The sequence below is a fragment of the Lissotriton vulgaris genome, chromosome 7 (genome assembly GCF_964263255.1).
Source record: "Lissotriton vulgaris chromosome 7, aLisVul1.2, whole genome shotgun sequence".
Taxonomy (NCBI): domain Eukaryota; kingdom Metazoa; phylum Chordata; class Amphibia; order Caudata; family Salamandridae; genus Lissotriton; species Lissotriton vulgaris.
This window is the reverse complement of record NC_141695.1, coordinates 241,350,319-241,366,994: the sequence shown is the minus strand read 5'-3', so window position 1 is coordinate 241,366,994 and position 16,676 is coordinate 241,350,319. Positions and strand designations below refer to the sequence as shown.

General features: G+C 45.0%; 1 protein-coding gene across 3 annotated transcripts in view; it reads left to right on the top strand.

The window, feature by feature from the left end:
- Nucleotides 1–16,676, top strand: part of LOC147701285 (uncharacterized) — a 525,848-nt gene that overhangs the window by 123,088 nt on the left and 386,084 nt on the right. For all 3 annotated transcript variants that reach the window (XM_086928608.1, XM_086928609.1, XM_086928610.1), the window contains exon 2: nucleotides 16,054–16,095. In XM_086928608.1, coding sequence (XP_086784734.1) covers nucleotides 16,054–16,095 — 42 coding nt within the window. The remainder of the gene's footprint in view (nucleotides 1–16,053; nucleotides 16,096–16,676) is intronic.

Sequence of the window (16,676 nt, the reverse complement as noted above, 5' to 3'; positions counted from 1 at the left end):
TCTGGGGTTCTACCTTAAGGGGCTGGATGTTGGTCCTGATCCTGCATAGGTACAGGTGGAGAATGTATTTTTTCTTTCAGGGGCTATCTCTTTGGAGAAATAAATCTGATCTGCACCTACTGCATGCAGTATCAGTGAATAGATGTAACATGGTCTGGCTGCTGTCTCGGAGCCCATAGCCATCATGTGCTGATACCACATGCTACGTAAAAGACCGCTGTGTAGTGCATGTGGAATACTGGTGTGAGGGATAAGAATCCAATGTCCCCTCTGGTAGCTGTATTAGTCACACATGTATTTTTGTTAGCATGATGTATCTATATATTCATAACATTTTAGTATGCATAAAGCCTAACCAATATCTGTTTCAGCTAGGTTGGTAAGGGTATACGCTGCTCGGATGTCCTGTTTACATCGAGTAGGCCGAGAACCACACAGACGCCATCTTTGCCCTGCCTGTGTCTGACCCGAGCAGTGATCATGTGTTACTCTCCAATAGTCGCCAGGCCCCTGTCTAGTTGAGGCATTGAGAGCAGCTGAATGCACATTATTCTTCCTTCGTCCTGGGACTCAAAGTCGCATCTGGCTTTGGGTGCGATAAGCGCATTCCTGGATGCGCCGTGCCTGCACTCCCGGGCACCGGGACGAAAGGGAGTCACCCCTTCTGGCCTCCCCAATAATAGCTAAAGCAGAGCTTCAAACTAATCATGTTTGCCATATATGGTCTTTCCTGGGGGCCCAAGAGCCAAGTAGTAATTTTCCATTCACGGTGGCTTCATGTGTTGAACTGACTGTGAGCCAGCAGTCTTCTCTGTGCACATGATGGGTGAGGGTTGGAGAGGCTCCTCTATATAGTGTTTTGTATATTAAATGATTGAACTTTCTTCACTGCCAACTGACTGGTTATTTGGTAATTGGTATTGGGGCTATTGGTAGGTATAGCTCCATATGTTATTTTTTATGGTACGTCAGGTGTTTTGGTTGGTGTAATTATGAGTGACATGGGAGAGATCCCTATGCAAGAGCTGTTTCTGAACAGACTCCACTTGGCCAGACAAATCTTTAGAAGTGAATAGGTGTGGCAGCACCCACTCTAGACAGAGGGTACATAAAAATGCAAAATACATAACTTAAAATTGAACATTGCAGATCTTCAATTTGGCTCCAGGGAAGATGCGAGTGATCCTCTTGTTATCTAGACTTTTTCGTTCAAAGAGTTCAATATAAAAGTTCACAGTGCACTTAGTAAGTTTGATTCACACGCTTTGGATCTGCTGTGGGGTGATGATGTGGCAGCTGAAAGGTGGTGAACTTTTGATGTTTCCCTGCAGATCTGTAGAATAAGACTGGTACATTGTTAAGTCAGAAGAACATTATATGTGCACATTTTATCTACGGTTTTACGCTCATCATCAGTTGTTCCAGCCTCCGGTGTCTTCTAATGTGTGCATGGAGACGCCATCAGTGTGGGTTGATTTCTATCTGCGCATGGATGAGATTGACCAAGGAGGGGGGGCGTGTCACTAATGAGTGCTGCTTGGTGGTTGCAATGTGCCCTGAGATCACGTTTCTCTCTACATGTGGCCTACAACGTCCCCTACTTTGTGGTGACAGGAATCTCCCCACCCCATCCTTTCTGGAGATTTCTATTTGGGTTACGTTTGGGCTAATTTTGTGTGTTTTTGTGGGCTTTCCTAGATCTTGCATGAGGGCGGACGGGGGCAGAATGTTGCTTTCTGTCTCTCATGTACCCTTGATTGTGCTGTCTTGTGGTGTCTGAGATTGGGGCTTACTGCTTTCTCTGGATGGTGTATGTGAGGCCCGGTATGCTAGTTAATTGCTAGGCTAGATACTGGGTGAGCGCTATCATAGTTCTACTCTCACCTGGAGCTGTGACGAGCTCTGTGCCCCCCTCTTCCAGTCTCCCCCCTCTCCCTCCATTTTGGATCTAATGTTTCTAGTTTGTGGCAAGGAGCTTCCTACAAGCAGGTATGCTCCTCTCACTCTTTTTTGAAGAGGTATGGCATGGTGACCAGGCTTCACAGATTAAAAAAAAAACTAGAAATCAAAAAGAAAACACTGGCAAGAGCCTAAGAATGCAGGGGCGAGGCCAAGGTCCAGAACGTTTGGGAACTTTGCCTAGAGATGATGACTTGACCAGAACTGCCTTGCCCTATTGTGAAGTCCGGCTAACCTGGTGATGGACTCTACACCATGAGTCTGCTTCACAACTAGCTGGCTGCTGTGCATGTGTTCTGGAGGTTATGGGATCATCATTGTCCCGAGGGTACTGGAAACCTCGTCCTGTTACATTGGGTCATCTTTGTTTTAGAAGTTAAAGGGGGCCTCCCTTTGTTGGAGGCCTGCAGTTTATACGGACACTGCTGGGGCTACATACCATGAGGACATTTTTGTCACAGGCCAAATGCCCGTTTATGGGCCCTTTTGTCTTGGTAATTAGAACAAGCCCATTGACTTTGGATGGGGGATCCTGGGTGCCTGTTTTTAAAGTACTTTATCTGGAAGTCGCCTCCCCCCTTGTCAGACTGCCCACCCCAATTGGTTTGACCAGCCAACCCCACCCATCAGCAGTATAGAAGGCCCTGGCTCCCGCAGGTGCCCTTTATTGGTGATCTCTAGTAAGTATACCCATTTGGCAGCAAATCAAGGATGCAAGTAGAAGTTTGTATTTTCAACACTGTCTCACTGGTCCTTCTTTGATGTTTGTTAAGGTTATTTTTGAGCTGTGGGTGAACGGGTGAAATTTACTCTTATGTTCAGTTTACTTTATATTTGCATTCTGTGTTTTTGTGAAGGCATTACTTCCCCAGGCAGTTACCCCATCCTGCAGAGATAGGTGGCACTAGTCATTTTGGGCTGACCTCCCTACCTGGGGTTGCTGTTGCCACTTGTTTATCAAGTTATCTGATTCCTGTTGCTGGGGTGTGGCAGCTGACTGACCTCCCTGTGGTTGAATGCAAGGTGCATTTGGGTTTCCCTGGACCTGGTTCTGTGTATTAGGATTTTGTGGTGTCTGATCCTGTCCCATTGATCACTGTTGTTGGTATGCTTTTAACTGACATCTGTCTGCAAGGTGGCCCATCCTCGGCAATAGTCGCAAACCCTAGAGTCTGGTTGCTGCCAATCTCCCTGGCCTCTGCCGCTATAGCTAGGTTAAAATCCTAGCCCCTTCAAGGGTTGTCAATTTCAATTTGTGTTGAAGCAATTTGGCAGTGTCTCACTGTACTTGCTCTTGTTTGGGGATCGTCTTTGTGGGTCACCAAATCAGGAGGGTGAGAGTTTACCTGTTCGCTCTTACTCAGCCTTCCTTACCCTACTATCAGCAGGGACATTTCCTAGCAGTGGGTTTTTCTCTCCTCTCTCCCTCTCCCTTATGTGCATCCTTCTGTAAGATAGCTATGTGTTCTGATATCGATTTTGACAGTGAAAGTGGGTCCTTAGGTAGAGAGGATGCACCCCATTGAACCAGGCAGCCTCACCTTTGCTGCACCCAGGCACTGGGAGGTGCTGTGGCGGTGACATGGCCTGAACTCGGTGTTACAAAAAGGCGCATGGCATCTAGCCGCTATGGCTATCTTGCCCAAGTGCCTTGCCCCCATTTCTCTTTCTATCCCTGGAGACAAGCATCAGAACCAACAAAACAGATGGAAGTAAAAGGCAATAGGTCATGGTGATTACCGTGATGTGTACTACTGTCACCAACCTGGTGAATATGCTAGATGAAATGGTAGCAGACATACTAATAATGCACATGGTATCACAACATTTCAAAAGCACTATGATGATTCCAAAAAACGAATTGCCACATTGGCACCCTCCTCCAGGAATTTTACTGATTGAGGACAAGACATCTGATACCTACAGCAAAGTCTTAAAAATATGGAAGACAAATTAAGGTGAGATAATAGCCTCTTTCATGGACTTCCAGAATGTCTTGAAGAAGACTCAATGGAAAACTTTCTCAGATCATTTATCCCCCAATAATAGTAATTGACTTTCATTCAAAACCTTGGAATTCAGAAACATTCAGCCAGTCACCAGCAATCATCACCTGCTTCTTACAACACTAGCAAGCCTGACAAATCCTCCTTGCTAAAACGAAAAAAAAAACCTTATAGGTTTGAAGGTCAGAAAAAATATCATCACAGGAGACTTCTCAATGAACACCATTATAGAGCTAAATTAATTATTGGCCTTCAGACCACAATACTAGCTTCAGGAATGACTACTGCTTCGTTATGTGCATGATATTGTCCAATATTCTAACACGGTTCTATAATAAACAGCCTATCTGACCATATGACTGTTAGGTAGAAACACATACCAGTAGAATAGACACATCAGTGAAAATAGGTCCCTTGAATCTAGCTAAATTTAGACCAACAAAAGGGCAGACATAGTTATGTTCCCAAATCAAACAGTGTATTGAGGACAACAAGGGCTAGGTGGTCTGAAAACACCTTATGAGAAGTGGCAAGAATACTTGGAGAGAAATGGTCATGAAGGAAACCAAGAAACCGTCTGTTGATATACAAACGGTCTCAAAAAATCAATTAAAATCCTAACACAAATAATACCACAACAACAAGGGGACTAATAATAGAATTAGAGACAAATTCACCCTAAATTCATCGTTTACAAAAAAAGCAGAACATGCATTACACAAACTTCGATGCTGGCACAGTGTGTGTGGTGAAAAGCCAGCAAATGATTAACTGCACAAAAAAATTAGACTCATATATGACAGTGCATGCACCATGAGACACAGACGGACAGACAAAAAAGTACCCACAAGATATTGTAAACACCTTTTCCAATGTCCTACTAAGCCTATATCAATCAGAATCAAATTACATGGAAAATCGACTAGAAGCTGAACTCCTTGCTAAGTACCCAACATCAAAACTCTAGACAAGGGTAGAGATTTTGCAAATCCCACAGTGAAGATAGTTATCCTAGGAAAATTCTATAAAATCAGTAGTTCCCAGATAGTGGAGATATTCAGGAGCCGGTCGTTCTAACTATGCAGCTTAGGAGCATCGTCGCCCATACTGCGAGCAGCCACAAGCCAAGCTATTCATTTTTTAATGTGCTTAATTATTGAATAAAATTCCTCGGTCACCAATCCTTTTGATTGGCAGACTGCAGGCAAAGACTAATGTCAAATGTGCATGTCGGGCTGGCAGATCTCTTACTTTGACCAGCCTGGCATGCGCTGTTCAGTCCTCCTGAACCTGCGCTGCGTTAAGGAGCCAGGGGGAAGACAGCAGAGCCCCTAAGTCTGTTTTGGAGCGCTGGGTTCACCTACTGCAACCAATCCTTGCCTTTACTAAAATAGACAGCATGTTAGAAAGGCAAGAATTGGTTATGATTACAGAGCTTCAGACCTACGCTCACACATAGTGCAGGGCGGAAGTATGACAGAACATGCCGATCCCTGTGTGGCTTTATTTTGAAGCCATAGGGTGATTGGTCATATTTCTGTTCTTTGTCAGTGAGGAGATGCTGTTCCCGTTGCACACAGCACCCTTACCGGCAAAAAGCATACAGGAGATAACTCATATTCTGAAGCACACTGGAGCATATTACCAACAAGTAGCGCTATTTATCACTAAATAGGCTTAGCGACAATTTTTTTATCGCTGCCTTTCGTTGGATATGTTAGCGGAGAAAACATGCTATTAGCAACGTTTTTCTCCATTGTGCTAAAATATCCAGCAATAGCAGCTAAATGCGTGAATATCGCTGAGAATACAGCGATATTCACACATTAGCGACAAAATGCTCATAGCCATGTTATCCACCTCCTATTGGATAACATGGCTAAGAACTGGTCTGGGCAGGTGTTAGTATTTGGAGATATTCGCGCTTAGCGCGAATATTTCCAACGCTACGCCTGCCTTGCTAATAGGCGATAGCGGCGTTAGCGACTGCTTTCAGTGGCTAACTGGTTGGGTATGCCCACTTTGCACTTCATTAGCGATAAACAACTCTGGAATGCAAAGCGGACCCCAAACCGCTCGCTATCGCCTAAAAGCTGTCACTAACATCAGTTTGCGACAGTTTGCTAATGGGGCAATAGAATTATCGCCGCTTAGCGGCCAAAAAAGGCTGCTAAATCGGCGATAATTGCCTATCGCCCCCCTTGGTAATATGCCCCACTGTCTCCTCCCAAGGATGGGCCTTGGACCTTCTCTAGGAGTAAATTCTGAATTTGAACCACTGTAAAGTCAAGTGGCAACTGACATTCGTGTAAGATTGCAGGAGACATGTAGGTAAGAATGTATTCATTTATACGTGGATTGCCACTTCAGAGAGGCACTGACACACTGTGTGAGAAAAGGAGAGTGTGTGCTCCGTGAAAGATCCCCTAATAATGCACATGGTATCACAACATTTCAAAAGCACTATGATGATTCCAAAAAACGAATTGCCACATTGGCACCCTCCTCCAGGAATTTTACTGATTGAGGACAAGACATCTGATACCTAGAGCAAAGTCTTAAAAATACGGAAGACAAATTAAGGTGAGATAATGTCCTCTTTCATGGACTTCCAGAATGTCTCGAAGAGGACTCAATGGAAAACTTTCTCAGATCATTTATCCCCCAATAATAGTAATTGACTTTCATTCAAAACCTTGGAATTCAGAAACATTCAGCCAGTCACCAGCAATCATCACCTGCTTCTTACAACACTAGCAAGCCTGACAAATCCTCCTTGCTAAAACGAAAAAAAAACCTTATAGGTTTGAAGGTCAGAAAAAATATCATCACAGGAGACTTCTCAATGAACACCATTATAGAGCTAAATTAATTATTGGCCTTCAGACCACAATACTAGCTTCAGGAATGACTACTGCTTCGTTATGTGCATGATATTGTCCAATATTCTAACACGGTTCTATAATAAACAGCCTATCTGACCATATGCCTGTTAGGTAGAAACACATACCAGTAGAATAGACACATCAGTGAAAATAGGTCCCTTGAATCTAGCTAAATTTAGACCAACAAAAGGGCAGACATAGTTATGTTCCCAAATCAAACAGTGTATTGAGGACAACAAGGGCTAGGTGGTCTGAAAACACCTTATGAGAAGTGGCAAGAATACTTGGAGAGAAATGGTCATGAAGGAAACCAAGAAACCGTCTGTTGATATACAAACTGTCTCAAAAAATCCATTAAAATCCTAACACAAATAATACCACAACAACAAGGGGACTAATAATAGAATTAGAGACAAATTCACCCTAAATTCATCGTTTACAAAAAAAGCAGAACATGCATTACACAAACTTCGATGCTGGCACAGTGTGTGTGGTGAAAAGCCAGCAAATGATTAACTGCACAAAAAAATGAGACTCATATATGACAGTGCATGCACCATGAGACACAGACGGACAGACAAAAAAGTACCCACAAGATATTGTAAACACTTTTTCCAATGTCCTACTAAGCCTATATCAATCAGAAACAAATTACATGGAAAATCGACTAAAAGCTGAACTCCTTGCTAAGTACCCAACATCAAAACTCTAGACAAGGGTAGAGATTTTGCAAATCCCACAGTGAAGATAGTTATCCTAGGAAAATTCTATAAAATCAGTAGTTCCCAGATAGTGGAGATATTCAGGAGCCGTTCGTTCCAACTATGCAGCTTAGGAGCATCGTCGCCCATACTGCGAGCAGCCACAAGCCAAGCTATTCATTTTTTAATGTGCTTAATTATTGAATAAAATTCCTCGGTCACCAATTTCAGAGAGGCACTGACACACTGTGTGAGAAAAGGAGAGTGTGTGCTCCGTGAAAGATCAGAATTGTACTTTTTTGGATGAATATCCGTTCTTTCAGATTTCCATATAGAGGACAAGACTACTTCAAGTTGCAATCTGACATCTTTATTATTTGTTTATGAAACATGGACAGCCGACACGTGTTTCGCCCCCTATTGGCGAGTTGCGCCGTGGCTTTCTCAAGGCTATTTATATAAATGCAGCGTGTAATGCAACTGTTCTCATATTATCAAATTTCCACAGACAAGAGTTTCAATACTCGCAGAACAGTATTCTTCTGTAAGTTAACAAAAGGTCGAAGAGTGCAGTTCAGTCCCTGCTTGCGGCTCTCAGCATTTGGTGTATACATGGGTTGAATCCCGGGAGCTGCATTTATAGAAATAGCCTTGAGAAAGCCCCGGCGCAACTCGCCAATAGGGGGCGAAACACGTGTCGGCTGTCCATGTTTCATAAACAAATAATAAAGATGTCACATTGCAACTTGAAGTAGTCTTGTCCTCTATATGGAAATCTGAAAGAACGGATATTCATCCAAAAAAGTACAATTCTGATCTTTCACGGAGCACACACTCTCCTTTTCTCAAACTTGCTTTCCTTTATGAAGCTCAAGAGGTACAGAGCTTCGAGTGTGTCTCCATTCACTTATAAACCCAGCTTACTAAGCGTTGTTTAGCCTTGGAATCCTTGGACCTTCTTTGCTTTGTTAGTAACTGACACACTGTGTGAGCATTAGGTTGCGAAATAGAATTGTATTGCTGATTTGCATTATATTTGTAAGCATGTTTCAGTTTCAGTTGATTTATTTCAGTAATGAAAGCCAGTATTCTGCCATCACGGTTCTTTTCCTGTTCCTTCACTGTGACTTGTTTGCAGAGAACATGAGAGTGAATTATCAAGCATTTGCAATGCAATAGGTCTCACATTTGTGAGAATTTAAGCTTTTTGGCATTATAAATGGCAATGCCTTTTTATTTATCTGTTTTGATCATCAGCACATAAATAAAAGGTATTGTCATTTACAATGCCAATATCTCAAACCTTTGTAAATGCAAGACCTATTTAATTTCAAATAAGTGGCCGCCATTGTCCCGGGCTGCTTGAAAAGTGAAAGCGCGCATGGTGTGCTGAATGTTGCACATAAGCATATTGTGCCTGCATACACTGTGTGTGCATTAGGTTGCGAAATAGAACATGTATTGCTGATTTACATTATGGGGCATATTACCAACGAGTAGCGATATTTATCGCTAACTAGGCTTAGCAACGATTTTTTTATAGCTAAGCATCGCTGGAAATTATCCCTAAGATAACGTGCTATTAGCAACATTTATCTCCAAAGCGATAATTTTTCTGGCGATAGCGTGAATATCGCTGAGAATACAGCAATTTTCACGCATTAGCGACAAAATGCTCTTAGCCATGTTATCCATCTCCCATTGGATAACATGGCTAAGAACTGGTCTGAGCAGGCGTTAGTTTTTGGCGATAGCGGGAATATTTCCATTGCTACGCCCGCCTTGCTAATAGGCGATAGCGACGTTAGCGACTGCTTTCAGTCGCTAACAGGTTGGGTATGCCCACTCTGCATGTCATTAGCGATAAATATCGCTGACATGCAAAGCGGGCTCCAAACCGCTCGCTATCGCCTAACAGCTGTCGCTAACATCAGTTAGGGACAGCTTGCAAATATAGCGATAGAATTATCACCGCTTAGCGGCCGAAAACGGCCGCTAAACCGGCGATAATTGCCTATCGCCCCCTTGGTAATATGCCCCTATATTTGTAAGCATATTTTGGTTTCAGGCGATTTATTTCAATAATGAAAGCCAGTATTCTGCCATCACGGTTCTTTTCTTGTTCCTTCACTGTGACTTGTCTACAGAGAACAAGAGAGTTAATTATCTAGCATTTGCAATGCAATAGGTCTCGCATTTGTGAGAGTTTATGCTATTGGCATTATAAATGACAATGCCTTTTTATTTATCTGTTTTGATCAAACCTTTGTAAATGTATCTGAGCTGTTCACAGCTGCATATATGTTATGTCTAGAACGTGCGCCGATCAGTTCGAACAAAGCAAGTCTAGCAATTTAGAAAAACAAGTTATTCTCATGTGAAGCAAAACTCTCAGTCCAACTCAAAACAATATCTAGTGTGTGTGCCGTGTGCAAAAGAAAGCAAAAGGTAAAATGGCGTTTAAACTTCTAATAAGCTCATGCTAACTTAACACTGTATAAATGCAAGGTTCAGCCCCACTACAGAAGGGGTGGGGTTATGGCTATCTCAATTTATCTAAATACGTGGCCCAAGGGTATGGGTTCCCTTGGGGCAATACCAGCTCAGGGATTGTTTCAAATAATTAATTTTAATTAGGGAGGGGCCGCACGGTCCCTCTCCCCAGGCTGATTTCAGCCCCTGAGACCCCCATCTCCCGGGCCTGGCCATCATTTTTTTAAATAAAGGGAGGGGGCAACGTTTGGCCCCCACTTCACTGGGCCACTATTGGCCCATGGAACCCATCCCCTGGGGCTTAACCATTATTTTACTAAAAATGTATTTGAGGAGGGGGGCGTGTGATCCCTATCCCCAGGCCACTTCAGGCCCGAGGACCCCATCCCCTGGGGCCAGCCCTTAGTGTTGGGGACCGTGGGGGGAGCCTCAATGCCCCTCCTTCCAGCTGGAGCTGGCATTGCTTTTGAGCAAGGAGAGCTGCTTACATGCAGTTCCCCTTGCTCAAAAAAACAATCCTGTTTTGCTTCATTGAAGCGAGAGCAGCATTCCTGCTCTCGCATCACCAAATCAAAGCAGAGTTTGCTATGACATGGCGGAATCTGTGCTCCCACCCTATCAAAGCAAAAGACAATGCCCTAGGTTGGGCACCCCGGGACATTGCAGGAGCCGACCCTGGTGGGTGTAGGTCCCTAGGGCCATCAAGAGCTCCAGGAGGGGGGACACGTGGCCCCCTCCCAACATTTCCAAAGCCCCGGAGAGATGATGGTCCCCTGGGCTGGGGGTCCGTAACGGAGTCCTGTATTTATATGAAGTTTGCCCTGAAGAGCTGGTGGGCCCCGGGGCAGTGTGGGGATTGGCTGGAGTCCCCCACACTATTTATAATTGAATTTAAGACCTGAAGAAGTTGCGGTCCCCGGGGTTTGGGGGGCAATGAGCCCCCAGTACATAGTTAAGAATGACCCGTGGAGGTGGGGGTCCCAGGATCAGCGCGGGGGGAGGAGCCCCCTCAAGCATTTACAAATAAAGCCTCAGGGAGCAGCACTCGCTTTGTTTTCTTTTTTTCTCACTGGATTCATTTCTTTGGGCCCTGGTGGTCTCTGTGGGACACCCTAACCATGCCTAGGGGGTCAGGGTGCTTTTAGTCTACCCCTTTTCTTCTTTTTAATGTTTCACTCACCTTTCTCCTTCTCCTTGTGCTGATTCACAAGATGCTATCTCAGTGTAAGGTTTTTAATAACAACGGGAAGAATGGTGCTCAGGCTAGTTCCTGTGGTGTTTACTCTGCTCAGTGTGTGCACGGGGATGTCAGGTCAGGGGAAATACCCTGTAACCCCTGTAAAAGTGCGAATCAAAAACCCAAAAACCAATAGTGAGAACACGGTCCTGGATACTCATAATTTGGATACAAATCTGGTTGAAGAGTCTTCTATTGTAACAATATTTGCGGTCTACACCATTGTAGTAATTAAATGTATTTAATGATGCAACAAAAAAAAACAGCCAACACGTGTTTCGTCACACAAGGGAGTTATCCCGTGACTTCTTCAGGGCTGCGAAAGACACAAAACATTCAGTGAAAAAATGCACACTCTTGGAAATGGTTGGTGCCAAAACAAGAAAACCATGACTGCATTACTCATGTGGAACATAATCACTATTAACACGTGGAAACCCTTAGCAAGAATGTGAATGAATAACTGTACAGGTGACATGGTATTACATTCGTGTCTGTGTGAGGGAGAAAACATTGTGGCAAAGAAGTGACACAATCCTAGCACATGGTGAATATTGGTGTGAAAGTGACATAAAAAGGTAAATGTACTCCATAACAAAACATGTTCATCTTAAGCTCAAACACACAAAGGCGCGAAATCATGTGCATAGTATGGACAAGGAAAATAGGAGGAGAGACTGTTGAATATTGCACACTGTGATGAAGAGACACATTATGTACAAAAGTTGGACAGTGAAGACTGGATGGAATAGAAGGGGGAGACTGCCATATGATTATAACTGTGGAGTTAGGGGTCATCAGCACGAGTATCACTACACGAAGGGCGCGAGAATGCTAGTGGTGGCTACAGAATTGAAATAATACCTGTATGGCACTGTAGATTGACTATTCCCAAACAAATGTGTTTGTTGGACTTGGCCCTTTTTGGCAGGTTCACCCCTGAACTTTTTGCCTTAAGCTCTGACATGGTGGCAGTGATTTTAGGCCTCTGCGTACTTTAGCACTGTGGACCAGTGTAAAGTGTGTGCGCACTCTGAGTGCGTGGGGTCAGATTGGCCTGCCCTCCCATAGGAATGCATTGGGAATATGTGTGTGCATGGTAATTCCTGGTATGAGGGGAGTGCAGGGTTGAGTTTAGTATGTGCAAACTTGTGTGAATAAACGCTGCGCAATAGTGTGCGCAGATTTATTTTGGTTATTTTAGAAATGCCCCTTTTAGAAGTTTGCATTTCTGTGAGCTGTGTGTCTGCCTGCATGATGTGAATTGCATGTCTGGCTTGTGAGTGAACAGTGCTGGATGATGTGGATAGCTGCAGGAGACAGGATGAGAGTCTGCCCAGTGGTGAATAGGGAGATCTGCATGTAGATGGGAGGGAGGAGTTGCACCTCGGACGTGAATAGGGCTGTGCCTTCTCTCCACAATGCTGGCTCCACCTACTGTGGTGCGTCTGAAATCCCTGGCCTGTCCTGTGGAAAGGAGAGAGGAGCTGAGCAAAACAAAGTGCTCAAAAGCTCCCCTGAACCGAGAAGAGCTGAGCAAAACAAAGTGCTCAAAAGTTCCCCTGAACCAGTTGTATCTGGTTCTCCCATTGCCTACACTTTGAGACAAAGGAAAATGTGTGTATAAAAGAAGGGGCTGGACCCCATGTAAATGTTCTGTACTTGGGTGCTGATCCTGCAGGGGCGTGCTGCTGCTCCTGGAGCACAGGGGGGTTACCATGGAAGCTTGCCTCCCTGGGCCCTGCCTTGCCCTTTTCCAACTTGGAGGACCTTTTTACTGGGACCTTTTGCTCCATTTGCTCTTTGGGACTCTGTGTTTTTATCCTTAGTGCCTGGGAGCGCTTATCTTAATTTGCCCTTTATTTTGAGAGGGAGCCTACCCTTCATTGCTGCATTAGTTATTTAAAATGCGGTGCCCACCCCGCTTTGCGGTTTTAATTAAGGAATGGGTGCCCACCCCGCATTATGGCACCATGCTGTACTTAATGGAGAGCGGGTGCACACCCGGCATTCCAGCCATGGCTTATTCCTTTGCGGTTGCCTACCCCACTTATGCCGCTTTGTAATCTTTAAACTTGGCGGGTGCCCACCCCGCTGTATAGTTTCAATACGGAGGGAGCCTACCCCTCGTTGCCCCTGAGAGACGGGATCACTGCCGCAATCCGCGGCCAGCCTGGTTGTGGGCGGGGCTGGCGCTACGTGCTGACGCGGGGCTCCCATGCTGGAGGGGGAGCCCCTCGTTGGCGGCCGGAGTGGAGAATAGCCCCGGGTCCCAGGAGGGGGCCAGGGTGAAGAGTGCAAGCGGCTGTGGAGAAGTGTGGCTCAGTGGTTAGAGGCGGCAGACCCGGAAGCTGGGATCGACCGTGGACCAGGGTTCGATTCCCCGCCTCAGCGGGTCTCGGGCTCAAAATTCCACGGCCTCGATAATTCTCGCTCCGGTGCCTACTCGACTCACGGGGTCTCACTCTGCAACTCTGGGCAATAGCTTGCTTAATCTCCACTACGGCCCCTCACGGCGGGATGCCTGGCTTTCACCCTGTGGACACCCTGCCGGGGCCTCTCACAGGGGAATACCAGAACGGGTTCCCTAGGCAAGCGCCAGGATGCCCTTTGGGTGACAGGTTGCGCTATATAAGTATACCTACATTTACATTTACATTTAAGGCTGCTCACGGCAGTGCGGGGCTCCCAGGAGTCCAGGGAAGCCCCGCGAGAGAAGTGCTGCTGCAGTGAGGAGGAGCCCCCGCCAGAAAGAGAGCAGCCCGGTGAGTGGAAGTGGCTGAGGGGGGATCCGTTTGAATAATTGGTGGTGCCTGATTGAGTCAAAGTGTCGGACCTATCTCGAGCGACCCTGCCTGCTAGAGGGCCGCTCCAACTTGGGGCAAGTTATTTCCAAGCCCCGTAGGGGCCAGAGGGCACTGTGGTGCTGTGCCCATATTCTTTGTTTCCAGCTACCCCTACGGCTATAAGGCAGTTGCCACGTGGGGCATAACTTGTTTCAAGGGCCAAAGGGGCCCGTTGTTGCTCCAACAGGAGCATGTTTTACTTTTCAGAGCCCATGTGGCTTCAACCATTGGCCTCAGTATCTCAGAGCCAGATGGCTCCAAGAAAGGGTACATAATTGTTTGCAGAGCCCCGTGAGGCGCCAACGCTTTGTATTTGTTTCAGAGCCCCATGTGGCTCCAACGAAGGGGGCACATTTGTTCCAAGGGCCATTGAGAACCCATGCCTCATTTTAAAATTTCCAGCTGCCCAGCAAGTAGTGGGCAACAGCACTGTTTAGGTTTATCCTTCCTTAGGGGACATGTTGAAGTTGGGAGTGAGACACACTCCTTCGCCCCCCATCTATTCCCAGCTGTGCAGCACCTCCTGACTGCTGCTGCACAGGCAGCGTTTCCTGACTTCTGGACAGAGGGCATTTGAGCACCTTAGAGATGACCAGTTGGCGAGGGGTACTATTAGGTTTGTAGGGCGCCAGGCCCTAGTGTGATTTATATAGGTGCTAGGAAATGTAACTTATATAGTATGTTTTATGCACCCTGTTTTTATGCCTCTAGATTTTATGAGGATGAAGTTTTGCATATTGTGTAATGTTTTATTTTCTTCCCTACTGTGATTTAGGTATGAGTAATTCCCTACTGCTGTTTATGTTAGCAAGTTACTTCCTAATGCAACTTATGTTTAGGAGATTATGGTCGACTATGTTTAGGCTTATGAGGTTGGCGCAGAATATATTTCTCGCCTGATGTGATACTGTACGTGATATGATTTATGTTACAGGATGATGCTGAGTATAGTGTCTGCCAGTAGTTACTGGTTGTGGTCTATGTTTATGATATATAATCTTACTTGTACTATTTTTACAAAGTGACGATTCTGACAGTGAGAGGTGTGGCTCACTGGTTAGAGGCGGCAGACCCGAGTGCAGAGAACGGCCCGGGACCAGGGTTCGATTCCCGACGCGGCAGGGTCTTGGACCAGGATCAGCGGACTGATAATTCTCGCATCGGTGCCTACTCCGACCAGGGAGCACACTCGGCAACTCTGGGCATTAGCTTGCCTCATCTCCACAACGGCCCCACACAAACGCCGGGGATGCCTGGTTTCACCTTGGAGACCCCCAGGAGGGACTATCTCACAGGGAAAGCCAGGACGGGTTCCCCAGCGGTCTATAGCGCTACGAGGCCTCCGGGTAGCAGTGCGCTTTACAAGACACAACAATTTACAATTTACAGTGGCCCACATGGCCCTGTCATGTGTAAATAATCCCCTGTAAATATTGCCCAGTGCCAGTTGGCACAGTGTATATTGTCTGGTTACATTTAAGGTGTTTTATGATAATACAAAGACTATTTTTATATATAACCTAGTGTGGAGTTCCTTTTGTGGTGTGCCTAGTATGTTGTTACTGTTTGTGTTGCGCAAATGCTTTACACATCGCCACCGGGATAAGCCTGACTGCTCATGCCAAGCTACCAAAGGGATGAGCAGGGGTTATCTTTGGTGTGTAACTCCCTTTCCCTGACTAGAGTGGTGGTCTCTACCTGGCTTTGGCACGAGCTTTAGCCAACCAGAGATCCCCATTTGTAACAGTGTTTGACAACTTCGAACAATGCTTTTAGAAAATGTACTAGGTTAGTTTCAGCTGGTCTGATGCAACCAAACATATGACTGCACAATTGAGGTAATTTACCATGTGACTCGAATGTAGTGTTGTGCTATCCATGCCTTTTAGTTATATTTCCAATGCAATGTTTATATTTTCTTAACAGCTTCAAGTTGCCCAGTAGACCCTACTGCAGCGCCTTCAGGAGGTAAGTTTGGTTCTTTATTTGAGTCATGTCAGTAAGAAACAAGAATGACGTTTGTTCCTCCTACTAGCACAATCTGCACAATAGACGGGAGCCAATTTGAAAATGCATTTATAAGTACGGGAATTAGTACTATAGGTGTATTCTTTTACATACTCTTACATGATTTGATAATTTGGCCCAAAACGTGCAACTCCCTACCACATGAGGACACAGTGATTTCTGTTTGTACTCATTGTATATGAATATTCCATAAAAATCCAATTTTATTACTATTCTAGATGTTTTGAGGCATGTAATAACACATAAGAGTACTCCAGGAGTGCTACTTTATGTACTCCAAATTGCCTTTCAGAATAGCCCGTGAAGAGTCCAGCTACTTTAATTTGAAAAAATCATGCAGGTGGGGCTGAATCTGCTTATAGTTTACAAAAGTATCATGTGAATATAGAAGGGCCTATTCACAAAGGTAAATCTACAAATAAATTTACGTCTACACTTTTGAGCAAGTTTACTATTTTTGGCTATTCAAAATTTATGAGTGTAGAGTTAAATGATAAAAACAAACTACATAGTAAACACAC